This window comes from Miscanthus floridulus, chromosome 9, assembly GCF_019320115.1.
Source record: "Miscanthus floridulus cultivar M001 chromosome 9, ASM1932011v1, whole genome shotgun sequence".
Classification (NCBI taxonomy): domain Eukaryota; kingdom Viridiplantae; phylum Streptophyta; class Magnoliopsida; order Poales; family Poaceae; genus Miscanthus; species Miscanthus floridulus.
Genome location: NC_089588.1, coordinates 54,057,725 through 54,073,991, shown reverse-complemented (window position 1 = coordinate 54,073,991; position 16,267 = coordinate 54,057,725). Strand labels below are relative to the sequence as shown.

General features: G+C 45.6%; 1 protein-coding gene across 1 annotated transcript; it reads left to right on the top strand.

The window, feature by feature from the left end:
• The first annotated feature begins 138 nt into the window (after positions 1–138).
• Positions 139–7,429, top strand: LOC136479924 (cysteine-rich receptor-like protein kinase 44). Its single transcript, XM_066477631.1, has 7 exons — positions 139–344; positions 2,775–2,916; positions 3,014–3,175; positions 6,328–6,427; positions 6,669–6,900; positions 6,997–7,145; positions 7,311–7,429. Exons 1-7 carry the CDS (start codon positions 139–141, stop codon positions 7,427–7,429), a joined length of 1,110 nt encoding a protein of 369 aa, XP_066333728.1.
• The last annotated feature ends 8,838 nt before the right edge of the window (positions 7,430–16,267 follow it).

The following is a 16,267-nucleotide window of genomic DNA, read 5'->3' as shown; positions in this document are numbered from 1 at the left end:
ACCAGAATATTTAGGGATGTTGGTAGGCGGTCGATACCTTAGGGGGAACGCAACGTTGAGGATGTGTCGACCAAAGGCCTGAGGACCTGGCAGGCCGGGGCTTGGGCTTCGATCCTCGTTGCTGTCGTAGCGTCCGCCATGTCGGGGATGGTAGCCGCGGCGTGCCGCTTCTCCGTCGTCGCCGTGGGCGCGTTTCTGAGCGTCGATGATGCTGCGTATGTCGCGGCCATGGCTGAGGCGCTGATGCACTGGGACGGCAGAGGGCTGCCTGCCGCCTGGCAGTGTTTGGTGAATGGATGCGTCCTTGGTGGGATGCACTACGGGCGTGCGCTGGCTAGTGTCGGGTTTGCTTCGTCGAGACAACGAACTTTCCGCCTGCTGCGCCGCCGCACGCTCGAGCAATGTGCGAATTTCTCGACGGGCGCGGCGATCCTCGGACATCGTGGCCTCTAGAAGGCCATGCAGCAAGGCGGTTGCTGCGGCGATGTTCTGGCTTGCTCGGGCAAAGTGAGGAAGGGTCCCATCGTCGGTGAGGATCCTTTGGTGTATGGTGCGGGCCATGGCGCGTGCGCGCCTCCCATCTTTGCGGCGTTCAATCTCGTGATTGATGTCCGTGTACTCCCGGACGAGCCCTTGCCCGACCTCATCAATCTCTTGCTGACGAGCCCTCAGCTGCTCCATCTTTAGGTGAGATGGGGCTGTCGTCTCTTCCCTAGATCTGCCGTCAGGGTTGTTTGTAGGGGTGACCTCTTCCCCGAAGACACTTTCGACATGACCCTCGGGGGTCTGCATCATGAAGCATTCCCGGGAAGGGTGGTGGCTCTCCTTACTGGAATCCGAGCTGGAGAATGATCCTGGCTCATCGTTGAGGAGCCCGTAGAGAGTCTCCGTATCATGCTCAATTGCCCCCACGAACTCGCTGTCCGTGGGCGGCTGAACCATACGTGGTGCCAGAAGGTGGCCAGCGGTCGCTACAGCGTTGCAGAGACCGAAAGGAAACGCTGTCGGGGTGCTCCATACGGGTCCTTCTGGAAACAGGGCGACATTGCGCGAGGCCTCCCTTGATAACGGGGATCCAAGGGAGTTGCCCAGCAGGCCCTCAAGCCTCAAATGGCTAAGGTCGATGGAAGGGAGAGACTGGGCGGCCGTGTGAGTCAGCGCTAGCTCTCCTCCTAGTGTGACGATGAAATCTAGGTCGCCAAAATGCACGTGTGCGCCCAAGGCCCAGCTGATTGCGTGGGTGGCCATCCGAGGCTTAATTTAGAACGTGCAAGGCCCCTACCTAGCGCGCCAACTATCGATGTTTCGTGCAAGCACCTGCAAGTAAATTTATTGTAATGCGCGTTAGGATCGGATGGTGCGCTAAAGGACATAAGATTTATACTGGTTCGGTCCAAATGTCCCTACGTCCAGTTTGTTGCTGCTCGTGTTATTAGCACCGTGAACAGTTCGTAGTAGGGGGTACAAACGATCGAGAGAGGGACTGGTCCCAAGTCTCTGATGGAAGGGTTGAAAGGAGACCAAGAGCTTTGTAGCAGCTTGACTGTGTGTGTGGTGTGTATTATGCTGTGAAAGATTGGTCAAAAGTCGGTCCCCTTGATGGAGGAAGCGCATCCCCTTTTATAGATGAAGGGGCTGGCTTTACAAGGATGAGGGCTTTAGGATGCGTACTCTACCTAGTCTTGTGGCTCACGTCTACGTGGCCTGGTTCTCTATTCTGATGAGTGCGAAGGAAGATAAGCGCCTACTATACTGTCGATGCCTCTGTAGAATGTCAGGTTGGTTACAGAATGCTGCCCTGCGTAGGGTATGGCTGCAGTACAGTGGTTTGACTTATGAGCCTCCCCAGCCTTGCTCCGCACGCCTTCTGACTCCTATGAGTCTTTGTCGGAGGGACACGGGGTCGGGGTCCGGAGTAGCACCGTGGGCAAGGTCTTCTGACTTGGTGGACTTGAGGGGTCGGGAAGCGGGCACCGCTCCCTTGGGTCCATAGCGTGGTGATGGAATATCCGTCGTTCGTGGAGATATCAAATCCTTTTCTGGAGCGTAGCGGTTGTCATATATCTTCGTCGGGTTTCGTGTCCCAGAGCTAAAGGCGGCGCCTACAACTCTACAGGGCGAGGAGCATGCACCTATAATACCTTTCGGGCTCTGCAGCGCCCGGAAGGGTCTAAAGCACCTGTCCCATTGTTCCCTAGCAGTACTTTTCCTGCCAGGGCACAGGGTATGGTCCTTGGAGCCATGGTTGACTCGAACGTCTTGTCTCGCCCTGTACCCATCATCATGAGGGAACGGGGAGAAGTTGTCAGGTAAGATGAAACCAGTCCTTAGATATCGAGTAGGGCGAGACTCGTTCCTAGCCGTCGGGTGAGGCAGAGACCAGTCCTCATCTCTTGGGCGAGACCGAGCCCGCCCCTCCAGGGTTGAGCGAGGCGGAGTCTATCCCTTAGCCCTCGGGCGAGACCGAGCCCGCCCCAAAGGCGTTGGGCGAGACGGAGACTAGCCCTGGGCCCTCGGGCGAGGCAGAGCTATCTCAAAGGCGTCAGGCGTCGAGCAAGGTGTCGGGCAAGACGGAGACTAGCCCTCGGCCCTTGGGCGAGACCAAGCCTGCTCCAAAGGCGTCGGGCGAGACAGAGACTAGCCCTGAGTCCTCGGGCGAGGCAGAACCAAACTCCTGTCATTCGAACAAGGGACGTAACGGCGCCCTTATCCGTCCAGAAGTTTTTAACATTCGTTGGTTATTGGTTCCACCTTCTGGGGTACCCTGGTATTAGGTCCCCGACAACTACTAATACCCGGTCTAGTCTTCTAAGCACATTGCCCAAGGATATACCAGCAAGCTTTCTAAAGCAAATCACAAGTGATTTCTCTCCTAAGAGAGAACTTGGTAAAGGTGCATTTGGAACAGTCTACACGGTATGATTATATACGCCTGAAATTTTTTCCTACCATCTCAAGTTAACTGAACACATGTTAGCATGCCAATATACATAACACATGATACTTGACATAGGGAATTGCGGAGAATGGGGAAATGATTGTTGTTAAGAAACTTGGGGAAAATTGTCCTGTGGCGCATGACAAAACATTTAGTAATGAGGTCTGTAATCTTATGGCAGCCCAACATGAAAATATAGTGAAGTTGGTGGGCTATTGTCATGAGTCACATAAGAAGGTTGTAGCACCTGGTTCTAAGGACAAAACCAGATACACACCATATGTGTCCAGGAATTCAATTTACACATATAGTTACTAATGAAGGGATTGGCCCCGTTCGGCTTGCTGAATCTTGGCTGAAACTGGCTGAAAAACACTGCTTTGGCTGAATTGTTGTGAGAGAAAAAATACTGTTCCGACTGAAAAACAAGCCGAACAAGTCGAATATGGGGTAAGCCGAACGGGGCCATGATAATGCCTTTATTACATAGCAAATAAGTATTTATTACAAGAGACATAATCCCACTTTACATTGGGTACTAAAACCCTATTCTTCTGGCGAAGCCTTCAACACCACAGGAATCGTCAACTGGTTGATCACAAGCCTAACACCTCTTGGAAAACTCCACTGAAGAACCTCCATCTGATACCAATCCGGGATTTTGCCAAAGTATTAAAATAAAACAAGCGTAAGCTACTACCGCTTAGCAAGCATAACATGAGGGGATGCAGACTCAAAAGGCTTGACACGGATGAACTGCGGTAAGCACTTTTAGTTGGTCATATTTTATTATTAATCATAAGTTGCTAAGTTATGCTTAGGCTCCCGAATATGAATAATTAGAGATATCAGCAATTTTAATCATAATCCAAACCATTCAAGTAACCAACTATTCAATAAGGATCTAAGCCACTCGTGTCCGTGAGCACGGTTGATATACCAGTTTCACACTCTACAGAGGTTGTACACTTTCACCATGAGTCGTATTGCCCATATGCCCGGGTTAATTACTCCCAAAACACTTTCAAGGTGAGTAGGCAGGGTACACTATGAAGCTTTTCCCTGGTCGTTCTAATAAGGAGCAGCCGCTAAGGATTCCATCTCCCAAGTGTTATGAAGTCATCTCCAAGAATGGCACTAGTACTCGTAGCATAGTACACACCTAGGGGATGAGGCCCATACCCTGCCTGGTATGCCCCTCTTGCTCTTTCGGTAAGCTGCTACAAACTAGAAAGAGCAAGGTACTAGACTAAGACCAGAGTCATGTGGTCCTCATGGTTGTACTGTAAGTCCTGGGTAGCCACTTAAAGATGAGTCCTTATGGAGAGAAACTAGAGCACCCTAGGAAAAGGCCGAATGCTCTAGCCCTCTTGGTTCCATATTGCTAAAAAGCATCTTTTAATACCATGTTGCATATATCTTTAATTGCATTCTTTACTCAATATTAGTTGAAGCAAGCTAAGCATACTACCCACATGCAAAACCCATAGGAAAATCAAGGATAGGATAACCAACATCAAGGTAAATAGACTACAGGCGGTTTATTGAACATATGCATATGAGTTGAGATTGCATTAAAGTGAATAGGTAACAAGGAGCCTCATATTATACTTGCCTTAATTCAATGTATCGCTACTAGTCTTGAATCTTCAAAGAGTTGCTTCAAATAACCCACGTAAAACTCACTGTCTAATCGAGATCAAGCAGCACCACACAGGCATCCATACATACATGCATAACCAACATATATAAACTAATTAGAACAATACACCAAATAGTATAAAACGAAGTTAAAAAGGTTTTAAAACTATTCTACGTGATGCTACGAACACGCAGATGCGAGAATCACTCAAATCGGAGTTAAAACGGAGATTCTACACTCGAAACAAGATTCAGTGGTAGTTTTGTTGTTTGCAAGACGGACCTATACGTATTTTTGATTATAAACACGAGGTCTAACCTATAAAACTACCTCTGTGGACGATGACTCCTATTTCTATAAAGTACAGGGCTTAAAATGGAAGAAAAAGGACTCACTTTGAATTACTTTTGAAAGAGAGTGGATTGCGGGTTGATTAGATAGAAATCGAGGGGTTTCTTGGCAAAAAGGCTCTGCTGATCGGATTGACCGGATTGCCGCTGACGCTGGCGCTGACGTGGCAACACGTGGCGGGGCGTGGCTGGCTAGAGTGCAAGCACCGGTGGTAGACCGGGTGCAGACTATGCTGGTGGACCTAGTCCACACTGTGATGGTGGACCGGTTATGTACTGAAGGGGTACGGGGTAATCTGGGCGGTTGGTTCAAGATCGGATAGCCGTGGTGAGGTGGAGAGGGATGACCGGCCGGAACAGAGATGGGAGACGGTGGTGCCATGGCCGGCGGCGAGAAGTTCACCGAAACTTCACCGGAATCGAGTTTCCGAGCTCCAAACTCGACGGGGAAAACACCGAAAGATAGAACAAGGGAAGGCGAACTCACCTAAGCGCTTTTCTTGGATGGAGACGGCTTGAAGACGATGTTGGACACGGCGGGGCAGACGGTGACTCCCTGCAAGAGTTTGACGATGATGAGCATGCGACACAGTGTGAGAAGGAGAAAGAGAGAGGCACCAACGGCTGGTTCACTTCAAGATGAAGAGCGGCGGGCGGTTTTCCTCAACGGTAGCGCCGAGGTTGGCGTCAATGGCAGCGGCGGCTCTAGTTTCTCCCTGACGAGATCCAGGCGGTGGGGGGAGGACCAAAGGTTGGCTTACAGATCGAAAAGAGTGGGGGAGGCGGTCCTCGGGTACTTATAGGGAGGCTCGGCGTAGGGATTATGCCAAATCTCGTGGAAACCGGGATGGCAACGGCGGCTTCCTCGGGGCAGAGCCCTGCTCAGTCACGACGGGGCAGAAAGGGGAAGGGAGGCTGATGGCTGGGACTAGCTAGCAGTGACTAGGAGCATGGGGCCACGACGAGCGGGGTGAGGGCGCGTTTGGCGGCTGGGCCGCCTATTTGGCCTGCGGCCTATGCGGGCGCGAGCTGAGGCGGGGGAGAAGAGTGGGGTTGGGCCGAGGTGAAGGGTCGGTGGGTGCGAGCAGGCCACGGGCTAGGCCTGCGCGGTTGCGCTGACTGGGCCACTAGGCCGAGAACAGAGAGGGAAGTTTTTCTTTTTTTCTTTCAAAGCCATTTTCAAAAGATTTTGAATTAGTTTTGAATTTTGGCAAACACCACTCATCACAAAAATATAAATGCAGCAGCATGAATGCAAAAACATGTTGCCAGACTCATGATGAATTTTAATTTCAATAAAAATTATTACTTTCCCTGTGTTTAAATGTGCACAAAAATACATAATTTGATGAATTTAACTCTATTTGAAGAAAAGCAAATTTTAGGGTGTTACAAAGGTGGTGCAACACAATGGAAGATATATCATTGTAGATATAGCTGAAGTTTTTCTCTGCTATGAATATCTACCTAAGGGAAGCCTTGACAAGTATCTATTTGGTATGTATATGTACTACAATATTGGACAGCACTGGCCACTATATAATTGCTTCAATGTTTACATCCTATTGAGTCTTCAGGTGATACTATAAAGTTGCTACTTGGAGACAAATGAGTTATTAAAATTCATATTATAAACAGGAAAATTCAAAATGAGTTATTAGTACAATAAAAATTTCCTACATATGGCTCCTTGTTCTGGTAAAGATTACTTACATATCTCCTTGTTCTACTTCTTCAGCTGAATCTAATAGAATTGACTGGGACACACGGTTTAGAGTAGTTCAAGGAATCTGCAAAGGCTTATATTTCCTACATAAGGAAATGGATCAGCCTGTTGTTCATATGGATTTGAAGCCTGAAAATATTTTGTTGGATGATAATATGGTCCCCAAAATTGCTAATTTTGGACTTTCAAGACTCTTTGGTCAAGAGCAAACTCGGATGAACACCCAAAATATTGTAGGATCATTGTAAGTAGAAAAAGTAGTGAAATGACTATTTTCCTTAAATTAATAGATTCCATTTTTTTAATCCACACTAGTTAACTTTTAATGAACCCTGTTCAGTGGATATATGGCTCCGGAATATCTATATACAGGTGAAATCTCAACCCAGTCAGACATATATAGTTTTGGTCTACTAATTATTCAGATAAGCACCGGAGAAAAGAATATTCATAATGCTGAAGACAAGTGTGGCCAAAAATTTATTGACAGTAAGATCATGTTATTTTGTATTTCGAGGATAAAAATGTTTTTCCAATAGACTAGATTAGATTTAGTTTGTATACATGATATAACAGAGGAACACCCAAATCTGTAGGTACAAAAAAGTTGGACAGATGGCCACATAACATCCAAGTTCGCATCATTTGATGCAGTTCGGCTCCAGCAAATTAAAATGTGTGTTGAAATTGGGTTACAATGTGTGGAACATGAACGCAAGATGAGACCTTCCATAGTGGATATTGTTCAAAAGCTCAATGGAATGCGGGGATGAGGTATGAACACTGGAATAGTGAATCCCTTTTATCAGTTTTTTGCACAAATGCTATTAGCTTTTGACAAGCCTAATGCCAAAATGCATGGTTTGCAGATGTGCTCAGGCCCTGTTACTCTAAATAGAACTTGCTGATCAGTTTACTTACTTTTTTTTTCTCTCGATCAGGCCGTAGCCTGTTTTTCATTAAGCAGACAGGAGTTTACTTACTTGTAATAATTCTAAATTATGGGTTGCTTTGGCCCAATGACATCATAACTTTCAGGTCCAACTATACATGATACAAAGAGACCATAGTTTGCATTATCAATTGTTTATGTAATCTAAGTTCCATGTGTATGTTTACAAAGGATTGGGGTTTTCCTTTCGTTTGTATAGTTAAAAAGTTACAATCAAGAAATTTGCATCAGCTAGTCCTATTTTTCTTGCCTTCGGTTCATAATTTTGACTATGTTTTCTGCTCCAGAAAGCCAACACATGCAACGTCATATGGTTCATGCTACATTCTTCCGATGCTAACATACCCTATGGATTTTTCAGGCCTCTCAGTCCCAGCGAGTTTCAAACAAATGGCCCTCCAGACGATGACAGATCGACATCCAAGATAGATAAAGCATGTTCTATTATTTGTAGACAACCTGAAATTCCTTTTGGAATAAGATCCTTCCTTTTATCATGTCATTGTGGAAACTACCAAATTTTAATTTATTCCTTCTGTCAACACCAGAACTGCTGCTCCAAATATCTTTTCATTGTAATCATTATGCAAAGAAGTATTTGAATTAAGAAATGGCGCTCAACAATTCCTTAAAAAATTCCATTGAATGGGCTACTCCAAATGAATTTTGAAAGAATCTAAACATGAAGTCAAACCTAATGGTTTCCTTCATATATGTGTGCTGTGTAAACCATATTTGTAATGTGTTGCTTCCAAACATTACTATCCATACTTTCATGTGATCTACGCCCTATTTTGGGTAGTTAGCAGAGTCCACGGTTCAAACTTCAGCTTCTTCTTCTATAAACAGAAGCAGATGCCGGAGACTCCAACTTATTCTAGAGACAGAAATACTATCTAGTTCATTTTAGAGAATTAATTATAACTCTCCTTTATGTGTATCCATTACACTGCACACATAAGTTTACCTACATTATTTTTTTAGATAACGGAACAAAGTTTACCTACATTATAACATGTAGAAACAATACGATGGATAAGTAATTGAAAAAATTAAGATTCTTGGTATAAAGTCTACCAAGAACCTCTGTGCAATAAAATTGAAACACCCATTGTGATTTTGTGGCTATCGCAATTCATCATGATCCAATTATAAGATGAGTCGGCTACGCTATCAAGGTCAACAACCCCACAAGATTGGCTCCGACATGAGTGCTTGATACTGAGCCAGCTAGATCACTATGTGCTATCCAAGCCTCAATTCCACTAGAGTGGTTCTTCACCTCTCCGTCGGGGATAAACCCAATAGCTCCTTACAATTACCTCTCGAGCACCTCACAATCTTCAAATGAGTGCTTCGACAGACTACCACTGCTCCAAGCCGTCTAAGTGGCAACAACCATCAAGGGTAACAAGAAAATCCACAACCAATTTTTTATAAAGGAAGCTTTTACTAAAACCTCAAAAACAATACATCAAGATGATACAAAACCTTAGAGAGCAACTTCCAGCTTCTGCCTAACAAGAAACACAGCCAACAAAGAACTAAAACTTGACACAATCTAGTGACTATCAGTTTGTAAACTAGACCGTCACCCATGTGTCTGGAAGAAAAAAAATCCATGGTCACCTGCGTCAACTGTTGTGATACCACTACAACTATATTATGCAAATCCGGCTTCTGTAGAATAGCCCAAGTGCGTAGCCAGTGGGTAACCAAGTAGATAACCTACACAGGAGAAACATATTTTTTCTTTCCAAAAACAATATCATTCATGCGGAGCCAAATAGACCAATAAGTCGCAGCTGCTCCTAGCAGAAGTAAAAGCTTCACATCCTTGTTGACACCTCTTAGCCAACCACTAAACATACGACCTATATTGTGGGGTTTTAAAAGTCATGTTGCAACATGAATAAAAGACCAAATTGAGCTAGCAAATCGGCAGTCAAAGAACAAGTTCTTAATTGTCTCTTCTTTATGACAAAAACTACAAGTTTTGCTACCTTGCCAATTGCGCTTTACTAGGTTATTCTTTGTCAATATAACTCCTCGTTGTAAGTACTAAAAGACCTATTTGGTTTGATTATTGAGACAACTAGTGGACTAACTGTCGCGGGTTCGTAAACACAGCGAGCACCATGGTTGTTCGTCGAAAGTAGATGTGTGGGTCTCTGGTGGCTCGGACACTCAAGTACACGCAAGGAACACGACGATTTTATCCTGGTTCGGGCTTTTGAGCTTTACGTCCAGCAGAGTAGTGGTCTTCGCATTGTGGAGTGCCTAATCGAGGATTACAACAAAGGAATCGGGTGAATTTGGTAGGGGATCGCTCGGTGCTATCCTACAGCTCGTAGGTGTTCTTCCTTAGCAAGTAAGAAATCGGCCTTCTCTAGCCGAGGTTCTCTCTGGTTTCTCTCAGAATCGTCCCGGATTGAATTGGGTCCGGATCCCTTCTACAGGAGCCGATCCTCCCCTTATATGCTGAGGAGGGGTCAGGTACAAGTCGTTTTGGGTTCTAGTCTATGGTGTACGTACACTTGCACAAGTTGTGAAAATGCTAACTCACTTGCACAAGTTGTTGGAACACTTGAGGAGTTGGCACATTTGAAAAAGGGGTCAAAAACAAGTTGGTTGTGGTGTCTCTACAAGCATCGGATTGGTCTGTAGAGGGCACATGACTATAAGCTATGTAGTGGGTTGATAATAGTGGCTAGGGTAAGCCACTAGATTGATCTAGTGGTTAACCCTACAGACCATCGGACTATACACTAGTCTGTTCCAGGAGATGGCATTTTTGCTGTGTTCACCGGATTGATCCTATGCCTAGGCATAGGATCAACCCAATGGCCTAAAACATTTCTAGAACCTCTTTGTGTTGCATCGGATTGATCTGGTGTTTGGAGGGGTGTGACCATCGGACTATGCATTACATTTTTTGACCGTTGGAGATAATGGCTAGTTTCTGAAGTAGACCGTTGGAGGAGGCATCAGATTGATCTGATGCTGCTGTTGGCAGAACACTAGATCAATCCAGTGAGTAAGCAGCCTGGGTAGTTTTGCCCCAACAGCTAGTTGCATGATGGGCTTTATATATACTTGTGTGGCTAGATCTTTTGTGTGAGGGTGTGTTCCCGCACCCGCCGAGGTAGCCCGGGTGTCGTCCTCTTGACCAACTCATTTTACCCCCAACCGGCTCAGGGCCCTCATGAGAGTGCTATCTGCACCTCCTCTTTAGGATCTTTCTATGGTCAAAGTACACAAATGAACCACTCATCAAGCAATTCACATATCACAATCATTACATACAGTGAAATTGTTTAATAGCTGAAACATCATTAACGCTTATATAAAGAGAACTGAAGATATAATGTTGCATGAGTTCTGCGTTAGTCCAGATGACAACTAGTTTTCGCTCATTCACACAATACTAATATAAAGTTAACATGCTGCTCATTCGGTGATGCCCGTCCCGATATCTGCTATGCCTCGCTTCATTAAGCTTGGCTCAATGGTCATCAAGTCGAAGTACCTGCAATCAGATATATGGGCTAGGCGTACTTGCACCGCCCGTATATTTGACTACGCCTATCAAGCAGGCCGAGAACGATGAAGGATGATGCCCATGAAGGCCAGGCGAATCCATAATCTTGGAGGTCAAGTTATGCCAAAGGATATCTGACGCCGTCATATCTCGAAGATAGGCTAGAATCATTATGTTGCGCATTCCAAGTAACAAACTAGGAAACCCATCTGTTAGCTGATCGGATCTGTTATAACCCTAGCCCTGGCCTATATAAGGAGGGATAGGGGCCCCTGATCAGGATCCACGGATTCTACATTCTAGCTCATAGCTACACGCAATAGCCCCTATAACCGAGCATACGAATATAGAGAAGAAGCTACTCCCAACTGGACGTACGGCACCACGTGCCGGAACCGCTATAACCCCACGCCTCATGTGCTACCATTCGATTCATCTTACGCGAATAGCTGCTAGGTATTGTCGGAGCTAATTCTTCCGACAGTTGGCTCGTACATATTTGTTGTGTTTCAGATGGTTCTGATCACAAGGGTCGACGACGGCGCCAACTAGATGCAGCCGGGCGGCAACAGTACCACTAGCGGAAGCACCTTCAATCAGTTGGGAACTATGGTAGAATCACCTGGAATAACACACTTTCGGAGGCACTCGCCTTCCACTAGACACTAAGCGCCCCAAAAAATTGGCTAAAATAGGCAGTTCCATCAAGCACACCTAAAGGAAGAACTCAAAACAATCCACGTTTTACATCTAGGATCCAATAATGAATACGAGCTTACAATACTTAGTCTATTTCATACAACACAGAGTCTTGGAAATTATTTATTACAATGCTAGAGTTCAGAGTGCGATAATTAAACAACGGAATGCAATAATCATCTAGCGGAAACGATACACGGATCCATCAGTGCCCACCAGAAGAATCCTCCACACAAGAGCTAACTCCTCAAGCTACACCTGCAATAGGGTAAAATAAACCCTGAGTACATGATGTACTCGCAAGACTTACCCGACTAGTGGGAATATTTTCTCGACTCTCAAGGATATGATAGGCAATATGGTTTGCTATTTTCTTTTGTTTGCGAAAAGCATTACTAATAGTGCATCCTTAAGGTCAAGTTTTATTAGCAGCCATGATTACTTTATTAACTAACCATTCGAGGTAAGCACCTGTTTTACCTTCAAGCAAAAGTTGAGCAATCAGAACCATTTTACCACCTTTCATCTTCTAGTTCTTACTACGGTGCTAGGCCATAGCCAAGTCATACCGTCTCATGGAAACAACGATTCACGAACCAATGTATCCCAGCTAGGTACCCTAAAACACGCGCCCCGCTTGTACGCCAGGCACAAACGAGACCAACCCATTCCACTCCTGTCGAGGGGTCTAGGTCCCCATCCAAACTTGGACTCCAAGCCCCCACACTTAAGACCCGGTCTTAGTATGGTGCTTAGACCTTCACCTTTCCCCACCTCCAATCAGTCAGTCCAAAAAGAGCCAGAACCCACGATAAGAGAGCAACGAGCCTTCCCGCTCCCATAAGCAAGTATGTGCTCAGGATAATAAGTCTGTGACCTGACTATCATGCACATCAACGGACAGTCCTCAATCGACACAGATAGGGAAAACAATGTAACTAAGCTAAGCCCTGTGGCCATGGGACACAACTTGTTATACCCACCAATACCCATACCATATCTCTGCCCGATCTCCATTTTCTTTTCATCGTTTTATTATGCGAGTAATAATAATCAAATATTGTGGGTAACGGTAGGTTACTCACACCACCGACTGCCTAAGCATAGCAGCTACTCGAACCTACACTAGTAGAACTCATAGGGTAGATATATATATGCACTAGAAGCTACTCGAACCTACACCTATGTCAGTTGAGTCAGTCAGTGGCGGCTCTAGGACCTCCTCCTACATGAGAATCTCCTCTTCGTACTCCTCGACAATCTCCTTAAACTCATGATTGCCGGTGGTCATGATCTCCGTTGACTCATTCTCTATATGCATGCGATGACGATGATGCAACAACTTAGTATTTATGCAACAACAACTCTTAAAATAGGGACACATATGCCATACTAACAAGCTAGATCTAATGACTAAAATATTAAGCTAACCATCAGCTCTATCAAATCAAGTGTCAAGCTCACCCTAACAAGTGCTTCATTTCATAAGTCAATATTATTCTCTTATTCATATTAAAGGTTTAACATATATTTAGTTACCCTAACAAACAAGCTATCTTAGGGCTGCAAAAATTACAATAAGCACATAATAATACAATGAAGCTACTGTAAAAATTTTAGGATCAAAGCTATCACCAATTTACCACAAAAATTCCTACAATAATTACCCTAATAATATTAAACACGTTCAAACGATTTAATAGCCCTTAGTTCTAACACATATATGTATGAACTAACTATACCAACAGATACACAATAATTTTAGAAACCTAACAAAATTTGTTTCATAATTTTTGGACACCTACATGATTTTATATTAATTACCAAAGATTAGCTCAGAAATTAAAATTGAAAGCTATTACTAATTTCTTAGGAAAAAGAAAAATGGATTCCACCGTGCGGCCCACAAATGCGCGGCCCACGCAGGCATGGCCCATGCGCGAGATGGCCCATAGCGGGGGAGCCCGTGCGCATTAGCGCTTTTGCAAAAGAGCCCTCAGACTTCTCTCGAATTACACCTAAGTCCTAACACTATTTCTTCCTCTCTCTGACGAATTCATTTAACCCCCCTGAGTTTTCCCTAATTTCCCCGCACGCACTCCGGGCAACTCTGTGCATGGCGGCACGGCGAGTGGCGGCACTGGACGTCTACACCGACCACCTGGGTCCTATGCGGACCCATCTAACGGGCCGATTGCCATCTTCGACCTAGACTACCATGCTAGGTGGTGGTGAGGAGTGGCGAGGCTCACTAGTGAGGGTTATAGGGATGCGCAGCCATCCACGATGGCAGCGTGACTATTTCGATGAACTAGGGCAGCTACATGCCTAACCAGCTAACGTGTGAGCATTAGGAGCTTACCGTGGACTCGATCGAAATGACAGTTGGGGTAGAGGATGGTGGAGGAGGGCTGGCCACGTGAGACCGAGCCGTGCGGCGGTGCACCACGGTTAACACGACTGCAGTGATGGCACCAGGGTAGTGGTAGCAGTTTGGCTGACGAGCATAGGGCGAAGAGGGAGTTGAGGCAAAGCTAATGGCGTAGCTAGGCCGGCCTCTCATAGGTTCATTGGCGAGTTGCCACCCGCACCGGTCAGGCGTGGCCTTAATGGCCTGACAATGGGGAAACGACCAAATTGTGGCTTGGCTAGGCTCAACTCAAGGCGTGATGTTGTCGGGCAGCTAGGTGGCTTAATGGCGAGGCTGTGGCCGCGTTGAATCGAATTGAGGTGATCTCTCTCTGGCTGATTTCGTGGGCGCAGCTCAGATGACAGAGGCGACAGGGAGAAGGGTAGGTCTGGGCTCTAGCCGTCCTTGCCTTGGTGGCAAGCGGTAGGCCAGACCTAAGGCAACACCTACATGCTCGCTATGAGACAACGCAGCCCAGCATCGTGCACGCACGTGGAGACAATTGGGGAGCGTGGCATGTGCGGCTGCAGCACCATTAAGGCGAGGTGACAGCGCACGGCAGCAGGGGCAGCTCATGTGCGCACGGTGATGAGGCGAGCAACAACAACGTAGCACGATACCACAGTGGCAGTAGCACCGTACGGTAGCGGCCAAATGTGGCAGTGGCAGTAGCACGATGGCGAGGTGGGGCAGCAACGCGGTGGCCCACAGCGCCAGGCCGTAGCCATGCCATGGCCAGGCCGAGGATGGCCTCGGTCAGCCAACACGCGGCACGAGCATGCAGCTGAGCATGGTGACATCGAGGTCCCGAGCGTGGTGACCGCACCCACCTGGCCAACCAGCCCGAGACTGTGTTCGTGCATGAATTTTAAAGCGTCGATAAAAACTAAACTATTGAAGTTGAAACTAAACCGCCTTCACTATGCTAAAGAGGGCCTATTAGGCTACCAACTAGAGCTAAAACATGACACCACCTCTTAACTCAATTTCACAGGACTAATTCCCAAACATGGTGCTGTCGAGCTGTCTTTAGACTTGAGGAATTTTCTAAGTCTTGAGCTGGATTAAATTTCAAGTTCTATTTCTAAGCTATTAGAAATACTAGCTAGCAATGTTATTTTTCTACAGCAAGAGTTGCATTGTCATCTACAAAGTTTATACTTCAAACTTTATTTAGGTGTCGCACACATGTTCTATAATATTTTTGCTCAACAAAAAATGGTTTTCAACCCTACTTGACATAACATGAGCTATTGAATCAATTTTCATTTAACATTTTTATTAGGCATCATCACATAAATATGATGCTCATGACATGATTTAGTAGTTTGTTTAGGGCGTAACACCGAGGGTGTTACAGCTCCTCCCCCCTAAAATAAAATCTCGTCCCGAGATTTCATGTGAGTGCCTAGTGTAGGAAGGGATAAGAAGCAATTTCAATTTAAATAATTACCTCGATGAATTAGGAAGGAGATGGGGATAATGTTCTCGAATATAATTCTCCTGTTCCCAAGTTGGTTCGTCCTCCAAATGGTTTTGCCATTGGACTTTATAAAATTTCACCACTTTGTTTCTAGTGACTCTTTCTTTTTCATCCAAGATTTTGACGGGATGCTCAACATAAGAAAGATCATGTTGGAGAGGGAGTCCTTCAAATTCCACTACTTCAGTGGGAACCCGTAAACACTTCTTTAACTGAGAAACATGGAAGACATTATGGACTGTTGACAAGATATCCGAGAGTTGGATACGATAAGCAACAAAACCACACCGTTCCAAAACTTTATAAGGCCCAACATAACGAGGAGCTAATTTCCCATGAACTCCAAACCTATGTACACCTCTCATCGGAGATACCTTGAGATACACATGGTCACCAACTTCAAATTGCAAGGGTCTTCTTCTCTTATCTGCATAAGTTTTTTGACGGTTCTGAGCTGCTTTCAAATGACTCTGAATAACACTGACTTGCTCTCTGGCTTATTTGATAAAATCAGGCCCGAAATAAC